The sequence below is a fragment of the Solanum dulcamara genome, chromosome 9, assembly GCF_947179165.1.
Source record: "Solanum dulcamara chromosome 9, daSolDulc1.2, whole genome shotgun sequence".
Classification (NCBI taxonomy): Eukaryota; Viridiplantae; Streptophyta; class Magnoliopsida; order Solanales; family Solanaceae; genus Solanum; species Solanum dulcamara.
This window is the reverse complement of record NC_077245.1, coordinates 72,921,623-72,943,758: the sequence shown is the minus strand read 5'-3', so window position 1 is coordinate 72,943,758 and position 22,136 is coordinate 72,921,623. Positions and strand designations below refer to the sequence as shown.

Genomic DNA, 22,136 nt, shown 5'->3' with positions numbered 1-22,136 from the left:
GCAAAAAATTATATTTTTGTATTATAATATAACACAATTTATGCCACGTAATTCTTACATAAGTTATGTTGTTAGAGGCATAAATTCAGTTCAGTTCATGACCCACAAGTTATGTCTTACAAGGCATAATCTAGTTTATACCGAATTTATGCCGATAGAGGCAGAAATTTAGTTTCAAAAAATTTTGGGTTAAGAAGTTCATAACCTACAAGTTATGCCTTACAAGTTTTAAGGCATAACTTAGCATAAGTTTAGTTTTAGAATCCACAAAGTTATGTCTTACGTTCTCGATAGAACTTTTGCTCGACGAGGCAAAAGTTGAGGGTACTTTGACTCACAAAATTTTCATTAAATGAGAAGCAAAGCAAAAATTTAAGGGCAATTGATTTAAGGGACATAAATTAAAGACCACCCCAAAATAGACAATCCTTGAAGAACATTATAAAATATTCTAAAAATCCCTTTACCATCGATCTCAATTATCTAATTATCTGTGTTTCAAATTTGAAAGTATCGCTAATTGCTGCATATCGAGGCAATTAAGGAGATCATGTCTATTTCTATATGACAAGATAAAACATATCCAAGATGTATTCTTGCAAAAGTAGTGTCAAAGAAAATTTATTTTGGTTATTCTAAAGTCAGCAACCTTTAGAATGGACAAACTCCCATTACCACAAAGTGATATCTCAAAAAGATAGAGTATACACAAACCTTATCCTTTTTAAAGAGAAAGTTTCATACTATAGAGTATGACGTGGCACATTATAGAAACTTACTCGCAAATCGTATTATTTATCATGATTAGTGCTAAATTGAGATTAAAATACATAATAAATACCATTAACACGTTGAAGAATGAACTATTAGCTTAATTAACAAGTGTCATTTGGTCTTCTATAGTGTTGATGAACCACTATAAAATCATTCAAGAAATTTTAGGAACAGTAATAGATCAAACTTCATCACCAATCCATGCCATGATCATGAATCATTCAAGAAAAGTAAAATACACATGTGACTTTTTTATCCCATCTGATAAAAGCTATAAAGACGAGAAGCGTGAACCAGCGTCTATGACACGACCACCTAGTCCAAGCAAACTAAACAATACCATTCTAAGCAGTTATTCAATAATAGCGTGGACCAGTGTCATAGACGCGACCACCTGGGTATTGAACTCTAGGTTCATACCCGTGATCCCTTCCACTGTTGCCAAGATATCGAGCATTCTCCCTATAAGAGTCATAACTATCAGCATTATAGGCTGCTTGTCGTTCTCCTGCAGGAGAGTTATAGGCAACTTGTCGTTCTCCTGCTGGAGAGTTTGCTACATATCCACGAGCATTGCTAGCGCTCATGTTGCTGTGTCGATAGTTGTCCATAGCAACTTGCTCATACTGTTGTTTTCTGGCATGAGACTCCCTTCGAAGGACTTCATCTCTGTGATTAGCTTGCCGGGCGCGAAGGGCAAGTAGCTGTTCTTGATATTGTGTGTTGATTGCATTTATCCGCTGAAATATAAGCCAAAAAATGTTAACTCTCATAGAAACAAGATTTCTATACCAATAAAAGCTTAACACACAATGTCACATACAGAAACATGGAGAACCTCTACTCTCAATAGTTAAACCATAACTGATCCAACAGCAATACTAAGATGAAAATCCTGCAAGATTTTGCACTGTATTGTCCATATATTTGTGCGACTGCCTTAATTATATTACTTATTATTTCAATATCAAGATTCTTTACAATAATTGTAACATAGTTACATAACATGAATACAAAGTAAAGAAGAAAAGCACGCGGGGTAACATCATAAACTGGAAATCTTAGCATTCTTATATAAGCCATAGATGTTGTGACTTGTGAGTGCCATGCTGATTTTAAGTTTCATGTCTGGAAGGCTTTCTGTACTTCTTCTATCTATCTACTTTTCGTAATGTTTTGGTTCTCTATTTGAGTTTTCTTTTCACAAGAAAAAATATCCTCTCATTCAGAATGTGGCTCTAGGGGAAAAAAGCATTATTAGACTACAAAAATGACTTTCGCATGCAGTTATTCCCACATCCAAGTTTGCTATCAGTTTGGAATTAATTGAATATAACACACACTTATCTCCATCCCAAGTAGAACAACGTCGCAAAACTGACAATCCATAAAGGAGTCAAATGTATGGGTAGGGTTTAGAAGGAATGACATCCATGATGGTGATGAGGAAACCTAATTTATTTATTTTTTTGAAAATGGTAATGTTGTATTCTTCAGCATTAAGGGTATGCTGTTGACCTTCAGAAAACAGGGGGGGGGGGGAGCACAAGAAAAGAAAAAAAAGCTTACAAGGATCCTAATAATTCCACAATCTGCTCTGTTTCCTCTAAACCTTTCTCTTTACACCAAAAATAAAAAGATACAATACCCATTTAACCTTTTGAATGGAATTGGACATATCTTCCAAGTTTCTACTATTTCTTTCTTTCCACACTGTCCACCAAATGCAACGTGGAATTATCCTCCACCATGCCTTCTGGCTCTAGCTCCCCCCTCTTCATATCCAACAACTCAACAAATCTGCAGTATGCTCGGGCATGGTCCATTCGGTCTTTGTGAGACTAAAGAAGATGGCCCAAATTTGTGTTGTAAAGTTGCAATGTAAGAATAGATGCTTGTTGGTCTCCTCTGCCTTCCCGCATAATGAACACCAAGATACTATAATCTTTCCTTTTCTCTTCAACACTTTCATGTGTCAGGCAAGCCCTTCTAGTAACCAACCATGTAAAGCATTTTATCTTAGTTGGTGTTAAGGTTCTCCATACCGTTCTCCTCAAACTTTGCTGAGAGTTGCCTTGCCGGGGGCTTTCCATTTTGTATGCCCTGCTAACAGTGAAAGCCCCATCTTTGCTATGTTTCCATCTCAAAGCATCAGGAGTATTGGTGGTGCCAGAGAATTTTTCTAATAGCTTTAACAATTTGGTCACTCTCTCCACTTCCCAGTCATTCAGAAACCTTCTGAAGTTCAGATTCCACCCTTGTGCTGTCCTACATTCATTGATATTTGCATCTGGATTACTACATAGTAAGAACAGATCTGGAAAGGATTCTTTTAGAGGGACCTGTTTGTACCACTCATCTGCCCAAAACTTAGTTCTCCTCCCATCTCCCACTTCAATATATATATTAGCTTCAAGTTTTTGCCATAAGTTTCTAGTAGTTCTCCAGACCCCCACCCCATAGGCATCAACACTAACATTACTGCACCAAGGATTGTACTCACTATACTTGGATCTGATGACATCCTTCCATAAGGCTTGCCCCTCTTCATTATATCTCCATAACCACTTCATCAAAAGGCTATTGTTTTGTTTCCTCAAATCTCTAATGCCCATACCCCCTTTGTCTCTGTTGTTCAAGGTTATCTCCCATTTGACTAGGTTATAACCTTTAATTTCTTTGCATCCACGCCAAAGGAAGTCCCTCCTTAATCTATTCAGTTTCTTCAAAACTTTGGGGGGTAATGGAAATAATGACATGACATAAGTATGAAGGGAGTCTAGCACTGAATTGATGAGGGTGAGTCTGCCTCCCAGAGACAAATACTGAGCCTTCAATCTGGCTAATCTCCTTTCTGTTTTCTCCACAAAGTCATCCCAAATTTCCATATCCATGTGTTTATTGTCTAAGGGCATGCCTAAGTAAACTGTTGGTATGTTCTCCACTTTGCATCCCAAAATTTTTGCTAGATTCAAAATGTTGGTCACCTCCTTGATTGGAAATAAGTTGTTTTTCCCCCAATTCACTTTCAGACCCGAGGAGGTCTCAAAAAACAACAAGATTATCTTGATGAATCTTATCTGGTCCTCCCGAGGTTCACAAAAAATGATAGTGTCATCTGCATATACCAAATGACAATTTTCTTTAACTTGTCCACTGCTACCCCCTATTTGAAAACCTTTGATCCATCTGTTTTGTATTGCTATTCTCATCAAGCTATCAAAACCTTCCATTGCCAAGATAAATAGAAAGGGGGATAAGGGATCACCCTGTCTAAGTCCCCTTTCTGAAGGGAAGAAGCCCACTGGTTCACCATTCACCAGAATAGAAAATCGGATAGTGTTGATACAAAAATTAATCCAACCCAACCATTTTTCTCCAAAGCCCATTTGTTTGAGAGTGTTCAGCAAGAACTTCCAATTTACATGATCATATGCCTTTTCAATGTCCAGTTTGCACATTACACCGGGTTCAACACCTTTCAATCTTGAGACCACACATTCACTAGCTATAAGTGCAGCATCCATTATCTGTCTCCCTTTAATGAAGGCCATCTAATGCTTGTTGACCAACTTATCCATCACATTTTTCAGTCTCTCAGCTAGTATCTTTGCTAACACTTTGTATATGCCTATGATCAGACTTATAGGTCTAAAGTCCTTCAATTCAAAAGCACCTATTTTCTTGGGGATGAAAGCCACAAAAGTTGCATTGAAACTTCTCTATGTCCTCTGATTATTACAAAACTCCTATATCACACCTTTGATATCTTCTTTCATTACTACCCAGAATATAAGATAAAAGGACATGAGAAAACCATCAGGCCCAGGAGCTTTCTCCATCGTGCAAAGCTTAATGCATTCTAGAATCTCCTCTTCGATTTGTTTCTGTAACTCTTCCTTTTCATCCTCATTAATACAAGTAACCCCCTGCAATTGTAATTCTAGCCTCCAAACTTCTATCTCCTTGAACATAAAAATTTTGATCTCGTGTATGCATTTTCATCTTTGATTCCACCCTGTTTTGGGACATACTTTTCTTTGCTTCCTTCCGACTACTAAGTTGCTTTATAGGCTAAAGCCTCCTATATACGGTAGCTGACGCAGCAAGATCCGATGAATCGGATACGGTTTTAGTCTCTTTCACTGGGGCAAAGCAAAAAGGAAGGCCTCGTCCGCTGCGTTTGCTGAGCAGACCGCTCAGGCATTTTAGAAAAGGGAAGGGAACTTCTCACCCAGAGGGAGGCGGGAAGCTACCGCTTCTAGAATGGAAGCTTCTCCTTTACTATTTTAGAGCGTGTCGCTATTTTGAAATTAAAAAAAAGTTGCCCCTCTGAAATCTGACTTTCAATTGGGAGTTTTCACGCCGATGTTGCAATTCTTCCCATCCCGATAAAGCATAAAGTACCTTGCACCTATGAATGACTGCACTCGAGTAGGACCCCTTAATTAAATGAAAGTAGTTGGCAGAATTCTAAAACTATGGAACCAACTGGTTTCACACCGGGAGAACAAGATCCGGAGCAACGACCCCAACTGTTTGGAAGATATCTTGAGAAAAGGTTTTAGCAAAGGATGGAGGGGGTATACAGCGAAAAAAGCGTTGAAGGGGTCGGATCACCCTGGGTTACTGAAGAGTCCTTCCTCCGCCTTCTCTTTCGACGTTCGCCAATCGGAGAGGACAGTCGATTGCCTGACCTCTTCCTTTCTATTTAGAAAGTGAAAGTCCTTGCCGGTGTGATAGTATGAGTAGACGGTGGACATTCTTAGCCATCCTCCAAGGGTTAACACCCCATAGATCAGATCGTGAATTCTTTCAGACCCTTAGTTTCACTTGGCTGGGGTAGAGTTTCAGCCTGCCTTCCACCGAGGTCGAGAAGGGTTGCGAGTTCAAACGAATAGAATACAAGCCGAAAGTCTTTCAAAATAGAAGTTTTCATAGAAACTCTTGATGGCCTCCTTGATGTCAGTAGGATCAGTGAGATTGCTTCTCTCCACCTTTAAGGATTCTATGGTGTTGCACCTTTTATGAGATGTTGCTATTCTATGAAAAAACTTGGTGTTCTTATCCCCATGTTTCAACCATTGTATTCTGGATCTTTGTCTCCACCTTATCTCTTCATTTTTGGCAGCTTCTTCAAAAGACATTGCCAAATTTGTTTTTTGCATTAATTCATCATTTGTGAGTAGTCTTTGCTCTTGAAGGATCTCCCATTTGGACAATTGGTCAAGGATCTCCTCCTTTTGTTGTTTCCAGTTGCTCCTATTATTCTTGCTCCATTCCTTCAATTTCCTTTTCAGGAGTTTCAGCTTTTCAGCTAAAACAATCCCTGCTGTACCAGTAACTACAAATGATGACCACCAGAAACTCACTTTCTCCTTGAAGCCTTCAACCCCCATCCACCAGTTTTCAAATTTGAAGTAAGATTTCTTTAAGTTACTGTCTCCACAAGTCAGTAGAACTGGGTTGTGATCAGATACCAACTTTGGAAGAGTTGATTGTTTAATGAGGGTTTCGCCCACTGAGAAGAATACATTACTCTGTCAATCCTTGATTATGCAGTTGTATGGTTCTCTCCTCTTCTCCAAGTGAAAGACCCTCCAAATAAAGGAGGGTCTATGAGCTCCACCTCCTTAATACAATCAGAGAATTCTAACATAGCCCCATTGATTGATGAACAGTTTGTTCTTTCTGATGGATATCTAATGACACTAAAGACACCACACACTACCCAAGGCCGTCACAAAGACTTCTCATGGCTCCCAATTCATACCAAAGATCCCTTCTTTCCATTCTTTTGCACTTTGTATAGACAGCCGTCAGGTACCATGTTAAATTCTGGTTCTGACCTGTTAATTTGCAAGTAATGCATTGCTCACCACTCTCTACTAACTCCCCTTCCCAGACCCTTTTGTCCCATAGTATTAGGATCCCTCCACTGCCTCCAAATGCAATTCCCCCACCCATCTATTATTCCAAATAGTATGCAGCAAATTACTGACGTTGCCCTCCAGTTTAGTTTCCACTAAAACATAAATATCTGCCCCCCATTGACTAACGAGATTTCTAACTAATCCCTTTTTTTCGATCGTTTAGACCCCTTACATTCCACGACACTAATTTCACCCGCATTGTTCCACAATAGATAGGCTTCTCACTCTGATTCTTGGCTCACCATCCTTGAATTTCATGTTGAAAATTAAATTCCTCAACTCCTTTAGGGTAGTGTTGTTGTTACCGCTTGATGAGCTATCATTTGATTTCTGATTCTCCCTTGACTTGTTTTGCTTTAATCTCATGATTAAAGAATAGAATTCTTTTTCGTACCCCTGTGTAGAGACTCCAAACTAACATCTAAGTTTGATTAGGTCGAGGTGAAATCTTAGCGTTGCTTGTGATTCGATACAGTCCTCTACTACGCTGTCATCCATTGCTAATGGTTTAGGGTTCTCATACTCCACCAGTTGTTCTCCGAAGAGCTCTATAACGCCTTCTTCCCCCTCATTGTCGACTCCCTCAATGCTATCCAGTTCGCTTGAAACTATATCGCTTCTTTCTATACTTCCTTTGATCTGCATATTGTCTACGGGAAGGCTCTGAATGTTCTTGGGTGTTGTTGTCATTCGCATGCAGAATTCTGTGTCCTTATCAATACTGGAATGTTCAAAGATTTTTTTAGATCTGTCCAACTCCCTTAGAATGGGTTCTGTGAAAGGTTTTGTGAATCCATTGAATTTCTTAATTAAAAAGCCCATCTCATCTTTTAATTTATGAAAAAGGAACCGGGCCTCCTCTTGATAAAACTCTTCTGACCCAATAAGCTCAATAAATGGTTCTGATATGGGCTTTGGCCGGGGAGTTAAGTGAATAGGCCCAAAAGGAATTTCTGGATGGTCCATGTCTGGTAGCAAAGTGGAATTTAAAAGACTTGGGTGAGGCTCCACATATTCTTTTAAATTCAAACATTCAGCATAGTAACAAGCAAACTGCTCTAAACCTGACACCACATGTTGCATGTCAGACCCCACAAAGTTTGTTGGGTAAAGACCTACAACCTCTTTACCTTTTTCATGAAAAAGTCTTGTCATACTTTCCACAACCCAGATCTGCTTTTGTCTCTCCTTTACAGCTATGGTCACTTGTCTACGGTTAGTAACTATCTCCTTTTTCTTGTACATCACCGGCGACTCTACCCATATCAGCATAGAGAAGATCAGATTTCCATCATCAACATCAATGGACAACGGTATTGTCTCCCTCGGACCCTTAACCCGAATGCGAGCCCATCGCAAGTGGTTCTTAGTTCTGTTGCTTCATCATTTTCCAGCCAACCTCCACATTTATCACCTATCTCTTTCATGACTTTTGTGGACCAGAGGTGTAGAGGAAGACCGTGTACTCTAATCCAAAACCAATCAAACTTGGTTTGGATTGGAAAGGAACCTTTCGTCGGAGACCACCAATCAAGCGTTAAGATGACCCCTTGTCTTCTCCAGTCGCCCATAAGAGTGTGTTCAACTGCTTTCCTTGATTGGAACTCGAAGAGAAACTGAAAACCATTCATGTCATACACTTGGATGTTCAGAGTCCCTTTCCAAGTCTGCTGAGCTCATCTTCTCACCTCATTGCGAGTCGGAACTTCATCAGCACCATTGAATCAACCAACTAGACATCTGCGCAGAAGATCTTTATCACCCTCATAAGGTTTCACGGAGAACTGGTTCTTCACAACATCAACCTCGGCTTCCTTTAAAGTCCACTTGCTCTTATTAAGAGCATCTTTGAAGCTACCCTTCTCATTGAATAGTTGTTCTGTTGTACCTCCATTCGTAATAAATGCACCAAGAGTGCTAGTTTTCTCTGTAATAAATTCCTCAATCTTTGTAGCCACCAACTTCCATCCCTCATTATAAGAACTTTCTGGAATGATGATCACAACTATGTTATGTCCCTTAACTGTAATAACGGAAAGGAACCTCCCAGACTTATTGAACTTTTGAAAACAATAAATATAAGTAGACAGATCTCTGCATCTCCGCGATTTAAAGTTCTTCCCCCTATTTTCTGATGCATCACTCATTCTTCTGCATAACCAGAGTAAGGCACCTTTACTCAGAGTTAACCTTCTAACAGAATTCCTGCCATTCTCCACCCAATCGAACCAAAGAACTGAATCTGATGAATACATGGAAATATCATAAGATTTTCCCCCAGATCTAAAATAAAGTATGTTATCCATTGAAAGAGGGTAACTGGAGTGGTGCAAAAGGGTTAAAGAAGGTGGAAAAAGTGGACTCCGATGATCGAATATCACCGGAAAAGGGTAATAGAGGCCAGAAAGGACCTTTAAGAAAGAAGCCTAGGGATATGTGCCTGAGAGAATTTTTGAATGCACAAACTCTTACTTTTTCCCGTGTGGGATTTCGTTCCCTCAGACAGAATCCTAATTCTTTTTGTTTTTCATATTATCCAAGTCAGATAGATAGTGCATACGTCGACTAATTCCATGGAATACCTGCTACCTCCCACTAGCACAGGTATACACCAATGCTTGAACAGATGGGATGAAATCAGTGTTGTTGCATCCGCTAGAATTTGAACCTGAGACCTTGTGGTTCTCAACCCACTTCACTGACCACTAGACTACACCTTTAGGTGCTCTATAACTCACCTAAATCACAACCATTTAATCTCTACTTAAGGGAAAATAAGATAAAGATCCATATTTTGTTTCTTCTTTTAAGTATTTGCTAAGTTAATGTTTCTACATCAGCTAAATCCTGTTTAACAAACTTGAAGAGAATGAAGACAACCTCAGTTGAGGTCAGATACCATCTAGTGAGGTGACTGCTTGCTCTTCAATGTGTATACGCACTAGAAAAGCAGCCAAAGAATACAGATAAAAGTTTCAGTACCTACCGTATATGCAGGAACGGGAAACATATTATAGAAGGAACATCAAAACAGTGTAACCTACCTAAATTAGACGTTCAACATATACATCTTTTTAAAACTAGGAAGTACAAGCTTAACCTTTGATCCTCTCATGTATTACAGACTACGTGGTACATTTAAATATTTGATTTGGCTTAATGAAGTCAATCCAAATTTGGAAGAGGACACAGAGACATTGTTCAAACTCATTGAGGGCAGACAACTGCAGGAACGGTGTCATAGAAAAAGTTCACTCATTTACAGGAAGAACATTTTATTGTTCACTCATCTGAAAATCTAATCACTGCATTAACGAGCTGTCTTTAAGAGTAAATAGCAACATCAAACAGTCCTAATGTAGTCTTTTGTATGCAGTTACTAGGACCAGCCTTTGCTCTGAACTGTTTACCCAGTAATATACAAAACATTTGACATTCTACATGATATATAAATCATACGAATCACAACACATGATACGATGAGATCATTAATCAAACACGACCAAAAGTTATGATATATAGTCAACACTATCAAGCAAACTTCATACAAGCTCCAACGCATATTTGTGACACTGTCAAGTTACGATGCTCCTTATTGATAAGAACTAAAATGTTAAGGGAATTTTTGTGTCTCTCAGTTGGAATCATGCAGTTGCATGGAGTTGACAGCTGTGGATATTTGTGGAAATCGAAAGCTAGGCAGAAGAACTTGGAAGGGAAGGGGGTTTCTTCCTGTATGTAAGCATTAGTATATCCAAAAAACAGATGTAGATAATGCATATTGTGGCATTACCCTTTTGATGCACCTCTTTAGAACTTGACTCATTAATGAAGAATTTATTATGTTATTGGAGCACTTAAGTAAGCTGAACTAACCTCCCTATGCCTAGAATTTTCTGCATCCTCTGCATCATTTTGCTCCTTGGTCAGTTTCATTATATCATCAAGGAATTTCTGTTCAAGACCTTCCAAAGTCTGCTGCACAGCCTTATCTTCATAACCAATATCCATGTCTTCTTCACGAGGCTGTGCTCTGGCATCCTTGCCACCTTGATTCTCTAACGCCATCCTTGGATCAGTCCTCTGGCCCTGGTAGTAGGATCTCGATGCTTCACTCCCCTGGCCTATAGGGAAGCCACTGTTGGATGAGTTGAAACATAAAACACAAACACTATTTTCAAAAAAAAAAAGGCTGAGCTCACCACCTTATAAAATTACCTATGTATCACTCAGGCAGTAGAATGCCTATAATCAGAATGAGCAAATTCAATACTTCCAAACACATTCTAACATTCATAATCACATTATTAACAAAATAGGAAGGTAAAAAAGAAGAAACCCATATATGAAAGGCAGCAAATTCTGAAACAACTATGAATATATCCGTGCCATGACTTCAATAGTAGTTACTGGGAGCGATCAAGAAGGCTGTGGACTTCATAGTACCCACATATGACAGCTCTGTGGAGCTTTTTTGCATTTAAAACTTAACCAATAATCAAGTGGGAGCTGTAGCTACGGATGCAACAGATTGTGTAATAAGAGGAATGCAAGGGTTACCTTCAGTTATAATTCAATTTGTACACTTCGACTTTTAGGCAGTAGGAGCACTTCAAATGCGTGCTCAGATTTTGTCTAATCTAATTCCTTAGAGATAAAGCTCAACTAGCACCCAAGGGTATGGCCTAGTGGTCAAAGTGGGTGCAAACCTTACAGACAGAAATTTAAATCTCAGTAGAGATAATAAACACTAGGTGGTTTCTTCCCACCTGCCTAAGCTTTTGTGGACAAAGTTACATCGGTATCGCTGATGGGAGGTAGCAGGTACCCGACTGAATAGTGGAGATTGTGCAAGATGGCCCAGACACCACCATTATTTAACATTAAAAATTATCAGCTAGTTTGAAGTAATCTTCATTTTCTAGTTGAAGATAAGAGTTTCCTTTATTTTACATGTTCTTACTGTCTTAGTGTCCCTCTATAAATTAGACCCTAGGTACTTTGTTGCAACTGTATGAATTAAAATGCTTGATGCAACTACTTCATCAAAAAAATGTTGATGCAACTGGAAAATACAGGTACCTCTGTCAAAAGGTTTTTTTTTAAGGTTTTTTTTTTGATAAGCTTACCTCTGTCAACTGTTAAACTCTTATATTCATGTTATTGGCTTGTAGTCAAATCATCTCATACGTCTGCCTAGAGTGGTCGTTACATAAGCTTTATTAGAGCTGAGCTGCCAGAAGTAATGGGTTTAAACCCCCTGCAGTCCTGTCCAACTCTTTTAATTTACAATATTAAAAGAAACTTCATTTAAGAACGAAAAAGTTCAAACTGGAAGAGGACAAATCGCTCTAAGAAATCAATCAATAAATCACCTATGCCCCTACCCTTACAAAGTTGGAGTTGGTTATATGAATCCTCTGAAACCATTATATTCTATTCAAATCCATATCATTCCAACACTACCTAAATTTGTTTTTGATAAGGTAAAGAATTTTATTGATCCACAAGTACACTGCTACAGTTACAACATTAAAAACATCAGAAACTCCTAAAACTATATGGATATTTGTCTTTTTAAGGCAAATTAGGACCTTCAAAACGAGATATTTCCAAAATCTCACACTTATGTGCAAACTAGCACATAAATCTTTAACCAAATTTAAAAAAGCTCCTACAGATTACCGACCCTAATATAAGTGTTAAAACAATAATTAAACCTTAATCTCGAATAGGTGCCACACTTTTGTGGATCTTTTGCCAAGAGGAAGCAAGGTTTCCACAAAAATGGAAGTTATAATTAAATTTATCTGCAAAACAGTCCTATGGGTGTGGCCTATCTGTCAATTAAGTGGATTGAAAACTATGAGCTCTCAGGTTCAAATTCCAAAGGATGCAAAGACACTAGTGATATCTTCCCATTTGTACGAGCCTTAGAGGACAGATTTAACAGATATTTCTGTTGATGAGAAATATACCATGTGGAATTAATTGAGGTGTGTGCAAGTTGGTCCAGACACCACGGTGGGGGGGAAGTAGCATATGTGGTCATGATTACTCTTCCTAGTTGGATACAACCAGCAGAGAATTTAGAGTGTTGGGAGGGTGTTCACCCGAACCCCCTTGGCAAAAAAATTAAACTATATATATATGGTAATTTCTTTTTTTTATTATACATAGAGAGAGATTTTTGAGTCCCGTGAACACAAGACAAGAGGTTGACTCAATAGTTTAGGAGGTTCCACATTTATCTTGAGGCTCCAAGTTTAAATCTTAGGCACTATTTTTTCATTTTTCGAACCCCTAAGTGAAAATCCTAGATCACTTGATGCAACTAATATTTCCAGAAAATTGCCTAGCAAAGAATCAGAAGGAAACTACTACCACACCACCATCAACAACAGCAACTACTATTGCTATTCTTCAATCCCAAAACATGTTTGGGACTCATCATGAATGGACAAGTTTTTTATGGCTGTCAGCCTACCACAACCCTCATCCTTCAATTGAGAAATTTTATTCAATCTTACCATTCAATAAATCATAATCAGATCTTAGTAAGTAACTATTATCCTGGCTTGGGACAGGCCATGTAAGCAAGCTCAATCAAAAGGAAACTAAAAAAAAAGAAAAGAAACTATTTTTCAGGGAACATTTGTAAAGGTTATCTGAAAAATGAAAATTGTAATTAATTTATCTACAAAACAGCTAGTAATAATTAGCAAAAACACTAGAAGATTCAACAAAAAAAGCGAAAAGGTAAAGATTTAGAGAGAAATTTACCTTCAGGAAACATGTTGGGAGACATGGAATTTGTAGGTATTTTCGGGCTCTCTCGTTCCCATCTCCATTGTTGATGATGTTCGGACTTCATCTGCTGCTGCTGTTGATGTTGTTGTTGCATCGTTTGATGGACGGAGTTATACGTAGGGTCGGCGCCGGAATCAGCACCACCGTAATGTCCACCGCCGGGACGTCTCATTTTTTTTTCTTTCAGAATTTTGTCGATAATTCTGGTGTCACCAAAGTGTAGGAGGAAAGGGTTTGAAAGATGCCAATAATAAGTGCAAATCAATGGTACCCTTGGTTGTAGTGATTGTACATCTTTTAGCAAATACAATTAATTTCCCCCCTTATTGATTTTTTTTTGGACTGCAAGTATTAGTAGCATAACAAAAAAGATTTACTCATCGTTAATATATTTATTTATGATAATAATGACCTCACGGGAGAATTGATGACTATTCTAGTATATTTGAGGTTTCTTAATTAGCTAGTTGTAAATAGTTTAGGGTTAGGGAACAAAGAATTATCTTGAATTTAGATTGATGTATTGATGATGATTTTCTAACTTCGCATAACCTAATGTGAGATAATAAGATAAAATTTAATAGAAACAAAGATAGAAAATAAGTTTAAAGTAGAACAAAGTGAGACGCTTATACTGAATTTGAATTAAAGAATTAGATAAATTTGAGTTTTTCTTTCTTTTCTTTTCCCAATAGATATTTTCAAAACATTCTTTGGTTATAACTTATATATTAGAATATTTTTTTGGCTAGTTTCTTTGTGATGAGTTTTTCAAGTGAATTTTCTTTCCCCATTCACATAAATTTAATTTTAAAAAAAAAATAAAATTGGAACACAACTTGAAAGGTTTTCTTCCTTAAACACTAATCGGGTTTCAATTGATTTGGTTACTTTCAGCTATGCAAAATTAGGTAATTTATCCAGTCGATATTTATTTTGATTACGGCCTTTATTTTCTTTTATTAAAATGATTGACTCGATCAACTTGAAATTTGATTTAATTATCTAAGGAATTAAAAATTAATTTAATTTTTTTCAAACGAAGACTCTTTTTTTAGAAAGACAACTCTCAGTCGTTTGAAGCTGATTTGAAAACAAAATATTCGTTCCAAGACGTAAGATTTCAGTGTAAAACTTTGAAACTATATCAAATCATACTCGGCAACTGAATCATGAAGGAGTGGAGGAGAAGAGCCAAAAAGGGCGAAAGCCCTTCACTTAAAAAAAAATGTCATTTTTCATCTTCAAATACCTATTTTGTATCACTTAATTCATGTGTATATGCCCACCTGATGGATTTATTTGACCATAAAGGACTTATAATTAGTCTGAAGTATAATGATTAATGAATGGTTTGGTAAATATATACACTCTGTTTTTCTAGTTTATATGGCATTATTTTATTAGAACAAAATTTATGAAAAAATAATGAACATTAAAATTTATTATTTAAAACAAGTCTTAAATATTGTTATGGTTATAAATCATCTAATTAAGAGTAAAATAGAAATTTTCAAGTCAAATTATTTTTGAAATATATAAATATAGTATTCTTTTTTTAGAAAAGGACATAAGTATCCCAACTTGTGATCGAAGTTTCAAGAACACAATTTCGGGAATTTCATTATCCCCTAGACCTTTTTTCTAAAACACTACTATTTTATGCTTGAGTCTGAGTGATGAAATCACACGCTTGACGTGTATTTTTAAATTTTTTTCTCATTTTTTCTTCAATATTTCTCAATGAAATTATTATGACATGTTGATATTTTATAAGAAAAATGTTATGTCTATTAAGCACATGTATGCTTGTTATCAACTATTTTTCAAGGGTTGAGTGCTAATTAATGTGGGTAAGAGTTATATATATCGTGGATGGGTACAACTAGTTATACAAGATTAGATTTTGCAAGAACTTGAGTTTATTAAAGGTGTTTGAGAGTACCCTTGAGTTCTTGTCTTGTAAATTTTGTATTGTATTTTTTTTTTCATTATGCTATATATATTATTTTTTTCTCGTACTTGGAATTGTGACTTTTAAGCCGAGATCTTTTGAAAATAGTCTTTTTACCTCCGTGAGATAGTGGTAAGGGAGCTGAATATGTTATTGTGGTTGAAAGTACCCTTAAATACAACATTAGAGTCATCCTAATCGAAACATCTCATAATATATTTAATTAGAAAATAAATTATACTCATGCAGAAGTATTTATTCGTTACGAATCAATAGAGTTGTGGGGAGTCTTTCGCCATGTTCATTATGCAAACAAGGTGATGAAGATATTGATTACTTATTCTTTGAATGCCTCTATGTTGCACCAAATTTGAGCCAAATTATTATCATATCAGGACTCCCAAATTGGTCATTTTTTGAAATAATAATAATAATAATAATAATAGTTGTTATTACTATTATTATTATTATTATTATTATTATTATTATTATTATTTTATTATTAGATATATCATTTATTTGTAATTCTTCCTCCAAAAAGATGGTAAGAAAAATAGATAATGTTTTAAAGGCAGAAATTTTAAAAAGCATTGATTACACAAAAAAACAAAGAAGCTAATGTCACGACCTCGATCCGATGTGACTGGCACCCACACTAACGTGGGAGAACCATTCTTATTGCCCAAGTTAACGACATTTACGAGATATATACAATTTAAATATACGGAAGTAGGTTTAAACCAAAGCAAATACTGAGTTCCCATAAACTCAGAAAATAATCTAGAAATCAAACTTAACATGCGAAAACATCCTAGGAACAGAAAGTCATCGTATCAAAACTCTAAAACTAAACAAGTCTAAAAAAGGGAATGCAATTCCCACAAGAAAGTCATTAACGAATAAAATAGTGTTTGAACATCTAAGTCCCGGACAAAGGACTAAGATAAATAAGGAAAAGTCCATGACAGCATGACAGAATAGCTCACCTTGGACTCGAACAAAATCACTACTCCTCTAGGCAAGGTCTCTCCGTAGAGGGCTGACTATGACATGTACTCAACAAATACAGAGTAAGTGTAGTATTAGTACAGAAAGTCAACAGTGTACTGGTAGGATCACACGATTAGTCAATAAGCGGATCATAGGCAATTAAACCCAATACAATAAGCATATATATACAGAATAAGCTAACCATTTCCACTCAATTCAATACTCAGCAAGATCACAATTCAACAACCTCAACTCATATAACTTCGCATAAGGATCCTCTCATGGGACCTGCAAATACTTAACTTGAGTCGGAACGTAACACTAGATCCAAGGTTTGTGTCGAAACGTGACACCCGATCCAATTTATGTGTCGAAACGTGACATCCGATCCCAACATACAAAAACAACCACAAGTACATTCATTATTCAACATTATATAACCAAGAACAGGTTCATCACAAAACAGGTCAGCAAGTGATCATTTCTCGTATAATCTAGTATGTTTCCCTATTCATATACATATATGCATATCATGAAGCAATTTAATAAGTATATGAAATACATACCGGAAACAAAACCATCATCTACCTCGAATTTGAACTTCAACCACTCTAAGATACATGAGCTTTCCCTTTTCGGATTCTTTCTGCTAGTTCTTGGTCTAAAAAGAAGTCACATATATACAAGGATCAATAAAATAGCTTAATTCACAAGAATTATAACATAATTCCATCCTAGGCCAAAATCCATGATTCTAACCCCATTTTAGGGCTATTTTCCACCATTAGTTTCAGTTCAAACTCTCTCCAATGATTACAAACCATAGTTTCTAGGTTCTAGGAATCAAATGATGAGTTTAGAGAGTAAAATCCTTACCTTAAGTGTGGAAATTCGTGAGAAATTGATGAAAATTGTCCTAGGTCGCCTCTTGTCGATCTAGAAATTATTTTTGCAAAAAAAAACCGTTTTTAGGGGTTTTCCCGACTTAAGTCGCGACCATCCCGCTCTGACGGAATCCATCCCGTTCTGGCGGGTTGCACGAAAACAGAGAGCTCGGAGTTTGAGCTTCAAGCCTCCATTTCGCAACACATTCTCTTCCAAAGACGTATTAAAATATACCCTTCACGCCAAGTTCAATTCTAGGAGTGTTACTCGTCTGAATGCGATTCTGCGAAGTTGTAAATGCTCCTATCGTCTGGGCTATCAGTTTACCCACTCAAATTAGAGATTCGATCCCCCACCATTCGCATGATCACCCTAGATCTCAACTGACTCAGAATTCGTTCAAATCTGGCCTAGGCTAAATTTTTCCGAAATTACTACCTGAAGTTTTCTGGCTCAAAATCCTCCCCATTATCATATTCATAACAACGGAGATAGATCGTTACAACTAATCGTGGTGACTTACTTCTCGAATAGTCATTGTGAAATAGGCAAAGCATAAAAGGGCAATGTTTCAAATAACAATTAGTTGTTGAAGATTAAATAAAGAATTAAACATGAAATTAGTAATCATTTGATTATATATATATCGCACACACACGCATATGAGAGAGGAGCTATATAGTCCGAAGGTTTCAAATTAAATTTTGTTCAGCAAAAAATTATTAAGGACAAAAGATGATTTTTCTTTTGTGTCTATATAACACACATTTATATAGTTGAATTCCTTTGAAAGCTAGCTCAAAAATTGCTTTAGATTGTCCACGTACATCTCAAATATGATATTATTTTTTTTTATTTTTTTTAGAATTTTTATTTTATTCTTGATGAGACAATTGACAGTATTTTTTTTAAAAAAAAGACATAAACCAAATATCGTCCAATAGCCTATTAAGGTTACCTATATAAAATTTCGTGCGTTTAATTATATTTATTTCAAATAATATTTGAAATCCAACTGAAATTTTAAAAATATTTAAACACTTAAGTTTATTGAAGCTTCCCAAAGGGAAACCTGAATTCCTATTGTCTACCTATAAAGCACTACTCTACTTGTTCATCTGTATCGATTTGGGGTACAATTAGTTAAAAGTTTTTGCCCGAAAGTAATTCAACTTTGTAAAATAATAAATTAAAAAGAGAAAAAGTCAAAATGAATAAAAATTTAGAAGAATCAAATTGATGCTGGGACAGACATGACACCATGTCAAAGTTGGCTAATATGATTTTGTCTGGCTAACTATACACTAGCTTTTCAAACGTCATCATCAACTCAAAAAGAAGAAAAGATACTTCTCATTTTATTTTATATATTTTAGTTTGTAATTTGATTGAGTACAAAATTTTAAAAATAAATAAAATTAATTATTATAATTTTAAATTAAAGGTGTGTATATTTAAAAAGAAAAAAGAGGCTAATTTCTAGCAGAAATCTCTGAGGAAACCTTGAGAAATAGGCTTGTTGGTAGTATTTCCGATGAACTTTTCATTGGAAATCTAATATTTAATTCCGATGACGTTCCAACGGGAAAGTTGGTGGAAAATTTTCATTTTTAGCAGTAGTATAATGTACTAATATGCTTTTTGAATTTTGTTTGGGTTAAACATGTCATGTGAAATGTTGAATTTAAAAAGTTACTAAATATAAAAAGGTGAGTGATATTTTCTTTTAAAATGTACTAAAAAGAAATAAAAACACATATGAAATACAAAATAGAACAGTTATTAAAGGCTCATATATAAGATGAAATGGTTGTCTTGACCTCCATTAAATCTTTGTTTTGATCTCTCTCTTCTTTTTATTTGGCTATACAAAACTCTTTCTTGACGAAAGAGTAAAAAACTAAGAGAGGAAAATCATATTTGTAATGACTAATGAGATACATACATATAGAATATATATCATATCATATAATACTATATAATCAAATAATTTGATTAATTCTTTGGATTAATAGTGATCACCATTAGGAGGTGGCGATGCAATAAGGCTCCCAAATTACTAGAGATCTCCTTGGCTCTTTGCAACTTCTCAAAAAAGGCACCAAATTGTTGTTCATAGTTGATGCCTTCTTCTCTCTAATTAGCACCAATTCTTGTGTACATGTTGCTATCTTTGTTATACTTGTGGCTTTGGTATGAGTACCATTAGCTAATGGTGCTAGACCAACTTGCTTATTATTGTAGTAGTACTTGGTAATAGTGGAATTATTCACAATATTTCCCACGGTTGGTTTCTTCCTCCAAAAGTATTCATAAGCATTTAATGAGGTTTTCGCCATCAGTGGTGGTGCGAGGATTACCTCAGCCACGTCTCGTGGTGGAGGTAGTGGTTGAGAAACCGATGAAGGATAAGTGTAACATTCTCTGATGTTACTAGTATTTTTCTCTTCTTCTGTCATCAAGTTTATTGAGTTGATGTACGTGCTGTTAAAATATAAATAATCAGATGTCATGCTGAAACTAATAGTACATTTAGACCATGTTAGTTGATTCTTTTGCTCTATGATCATCATGGAAGCTTTGTTCACATTTGTCATCTTACTTGACAATCTTGTACTTTGTTCCATCATAGTGCTCTCATCCTCCTCTTCTTGAATATCATCGAATAGTTGCTCAAACTCTTCAACTTCATCCTCACATGATTTCTCCATTTCTAGATTCGAATCGTTTTGATTGATAAAGGTGAGAAGAAGGTGACCATCAATGCGTTGAGCATGAAGACTATTCTTAGGTGGAACAAAAGCCGCTTCAAGAATCAATCTACCATTTTGTCTGCGTGATTGCATGTGAATAGAAGGAAGAGATGGAGGAAAAGATCTACAAGAAGATATCGATATCTTGCTATGATTATAAACATGAAAATCCTCTGAGGATTTTGAGACAACAGAATATTGTTGCTGGTGATGGTGATGGTGATGATTGTCTTTGTCAGCGTCTGAGTCTTCATACATAGAAGTAGGTGAAGAGGGAAAACAATCAGAGCCAGAGCCAGTCTCTGATCCAAGGCTCTCAGTGCAAATTTCAAGACTTTTTTCACTCAAAGAACTTATTGATCTTTTGTCAAGCGGATGAACATAAGGACTAGTTGGAATTAGCATATTAGATGAATCTTCATTCTTTGAAGAAGATAAAATTGAACTCCAATCAAATGTTTTGGTTGGTTGATCTTTGATCAATTGCTCATGATGATCTTCTTCTCCATTTGAAGAAGTGGAATCAACATTATCAAGAATTGACACAATTGCCTCTTCTTCTTCTTCTTTTATCTTTAAAGACAAGTTGGAGTTCTTGATCATTTTTACACAATGTGTTGACATCTTGAGAAATATCAAAGGCAAAATATTGGTTTTCTGCAAATTAAGAATAATAATAAGAAAAATCAGCCACATGTACAACAAATTTTCCAAACAATAAAATTTCAAGAAAATGAAATTAAATATTGCCTTAAGCAAAATCCACAATATCCAAAAGTGGACAGAGTTGCAAGCTAAGAACTGAAAATTAAATAAAAGGAAATATATGGAGGAAATTATGAAGATTTGATGGTATTGGTATCAAGTGTTTTGTTTTGTTTGGGATGATACTTAGATGGCAATTACAAGGAAGGTGTCAAAGGGTATTTATAGGAGCTCAAAAAAACCTTTTGGAATCTTTGTGCAAGGGCCCAAAACAATGAAGAATTTTTTGTTAAAAGAAAACATAAACGGAACCAAGCAAGACAAAGTGTTATGACCCGCCACTTGATCTTTTAGTTGAAGTCTAAGTCCGTGACAAAAGACTTGGCAAGGCGGAAAAGGTCAAAATCTTAGTATGTCAAGGATTGTCCCATTCCGCCCCGCCCTATATTTACATCCCTAAATGAAGAAATAGTACATTCATTTTATTATAAATATGAGTTTTAGAATGTTTGATTAATTGGTTCATGAATATTTAATTATGTATGAATTCTACTATCCAGTTTTGATGTATAATAAGAAGAAGTGGATAAATTATTCGTTGTAATCATTTCAAGTACATATTTACGTACCACCTCAAGATCCAAGAGAAAAATGGTAAAACAAATTAATAAATCACTATAATAACTAGTAGTATCATTCTTTTTAATTATATTGATACTCAATAATTACATTTTGTTTATTATCTATATATACATATCTAGTAACAAAAAATCGATAAAGTGGTGTGTCAAGACATGCCGCTTGCCTCTAACAGTTGTGGTGTTATTATGATAAGTACCTTTCCATCCGTAATAAAAGATATTGAATTCGAAACTTGACATGTAATCATTTTTAGTGTGAAACGCTTTACCCCCAAAATAAATTTTTCGATGTGAAACTTTATTAGTCAAGTTCAAATTTGAGTACCACTAAGCTGGAAACAAAAAAGTTCTAATCTTAACAATGTATGACAAGTCATTTTACGCCACCACCAATGGTCAACCATAGTGAGATAGGAAGTACCCTTCTATTATTAATAAGATGTTTCGAATTTGAGTCCTAAGAATAAAGTCATTTTTTGTCAAAAACGTTTAATTTGTATCGGACATTGAATGTGAATAAAACAAACTAATCCTAGTAAATCAATCCTTTTATTCCTTGTCCTCTTAGGACCAATCTTTGTACCATTTGCAAAGCTTCTTATTGGCACTAATATGGAATCAAATGTTTTGTTGGTCTCATTACATTTTCAATTACCTTCATCAAATGTCCATTTTTTCTTTGGAATAAGCA

The 22,136-nt window shown here is 35.8% G+C and overlaps 2 protein-coding genes across 2 annotated transcripts; both read right to left on the bottom strand.

Moving 5' to 3' along the window:
• Positions 1-888: 888 nt before the first annotated feature.
• On the bottom strand, positions 889-13,774 carry LOC129904116 (uncharacterized). The gene is made up of 3 exons (XM_055979646.1): positions 13,491-13,774; positions 10,584-10,831; positions 889-1,514 (listed from the first exon to the last, which is right to left on the bottom strand). Exons 1-3 carry the CDS (start codon positions 13,687-13,689, stop codon positions 1,131-1,133), a joined length of 831 nt encoding a protein of 276 aa, XP_055835621.1. The 5' UTR covers positions 13,690-13,774; the 3' UTR covers positions 889-1,130.
• Positions 13,775-19,110: 5,336 nt separating this feature from the next.
• LOC129902738 (protein FAF-like, chloroplastic) lies at positions 19,111-20,984 on the bottom strand. The gene is made up of 2 exons (XM_055978115.1): positions 20,850-20,984; positions 19,111-20,756 (listed from the first exon to the last, which is right to left on the bottom strand). The coding sequence occupies exon 2, from the start codon at positions 20,721-20,723 to the stop codon at positions 19,371-19,373; it is 1,353 nt and encodes a 450-aa protein (XP_055834090.1). The 5' UTR covers positions 20,724-20,756; positions 20,850-20,984; the 3' UTR covers positions 19,111-19,370.
• Between the last annotated feature and the right edge of the window lie 1,152 nt (positions 20,985-22,136).

Coding starts and splice junctions, on each gene's coding strand:
- LOC129904116 (XM_055979646.1), bottom strand. CDS start 13,689: ATGAGACGTCCCGGCGGTGGACATTACGGTGGTGCTGATTCCGGCGCC. Junction 10,832..13,490: donor TCCCAACATGTTTCCTGAAG/GTAAATTTCTCT, acceptor GCTTCCCTATAG/GCCAGGGGAGTGAAGCATCG. Junction 1,515..10,583: donor AAAATTCTAGGCATAGGGAG/GTTAGTTCAGCT, acceptor CTTATATTTCAG/CGGATAAATGCAATCAACAC.
- LOC129902738 (XM_055978115.1), bottom strand. CDS start 20,723: ATGTCAACACATTGTGTAAAAATGATCAAGAACTCCAACTTGTCTTTA.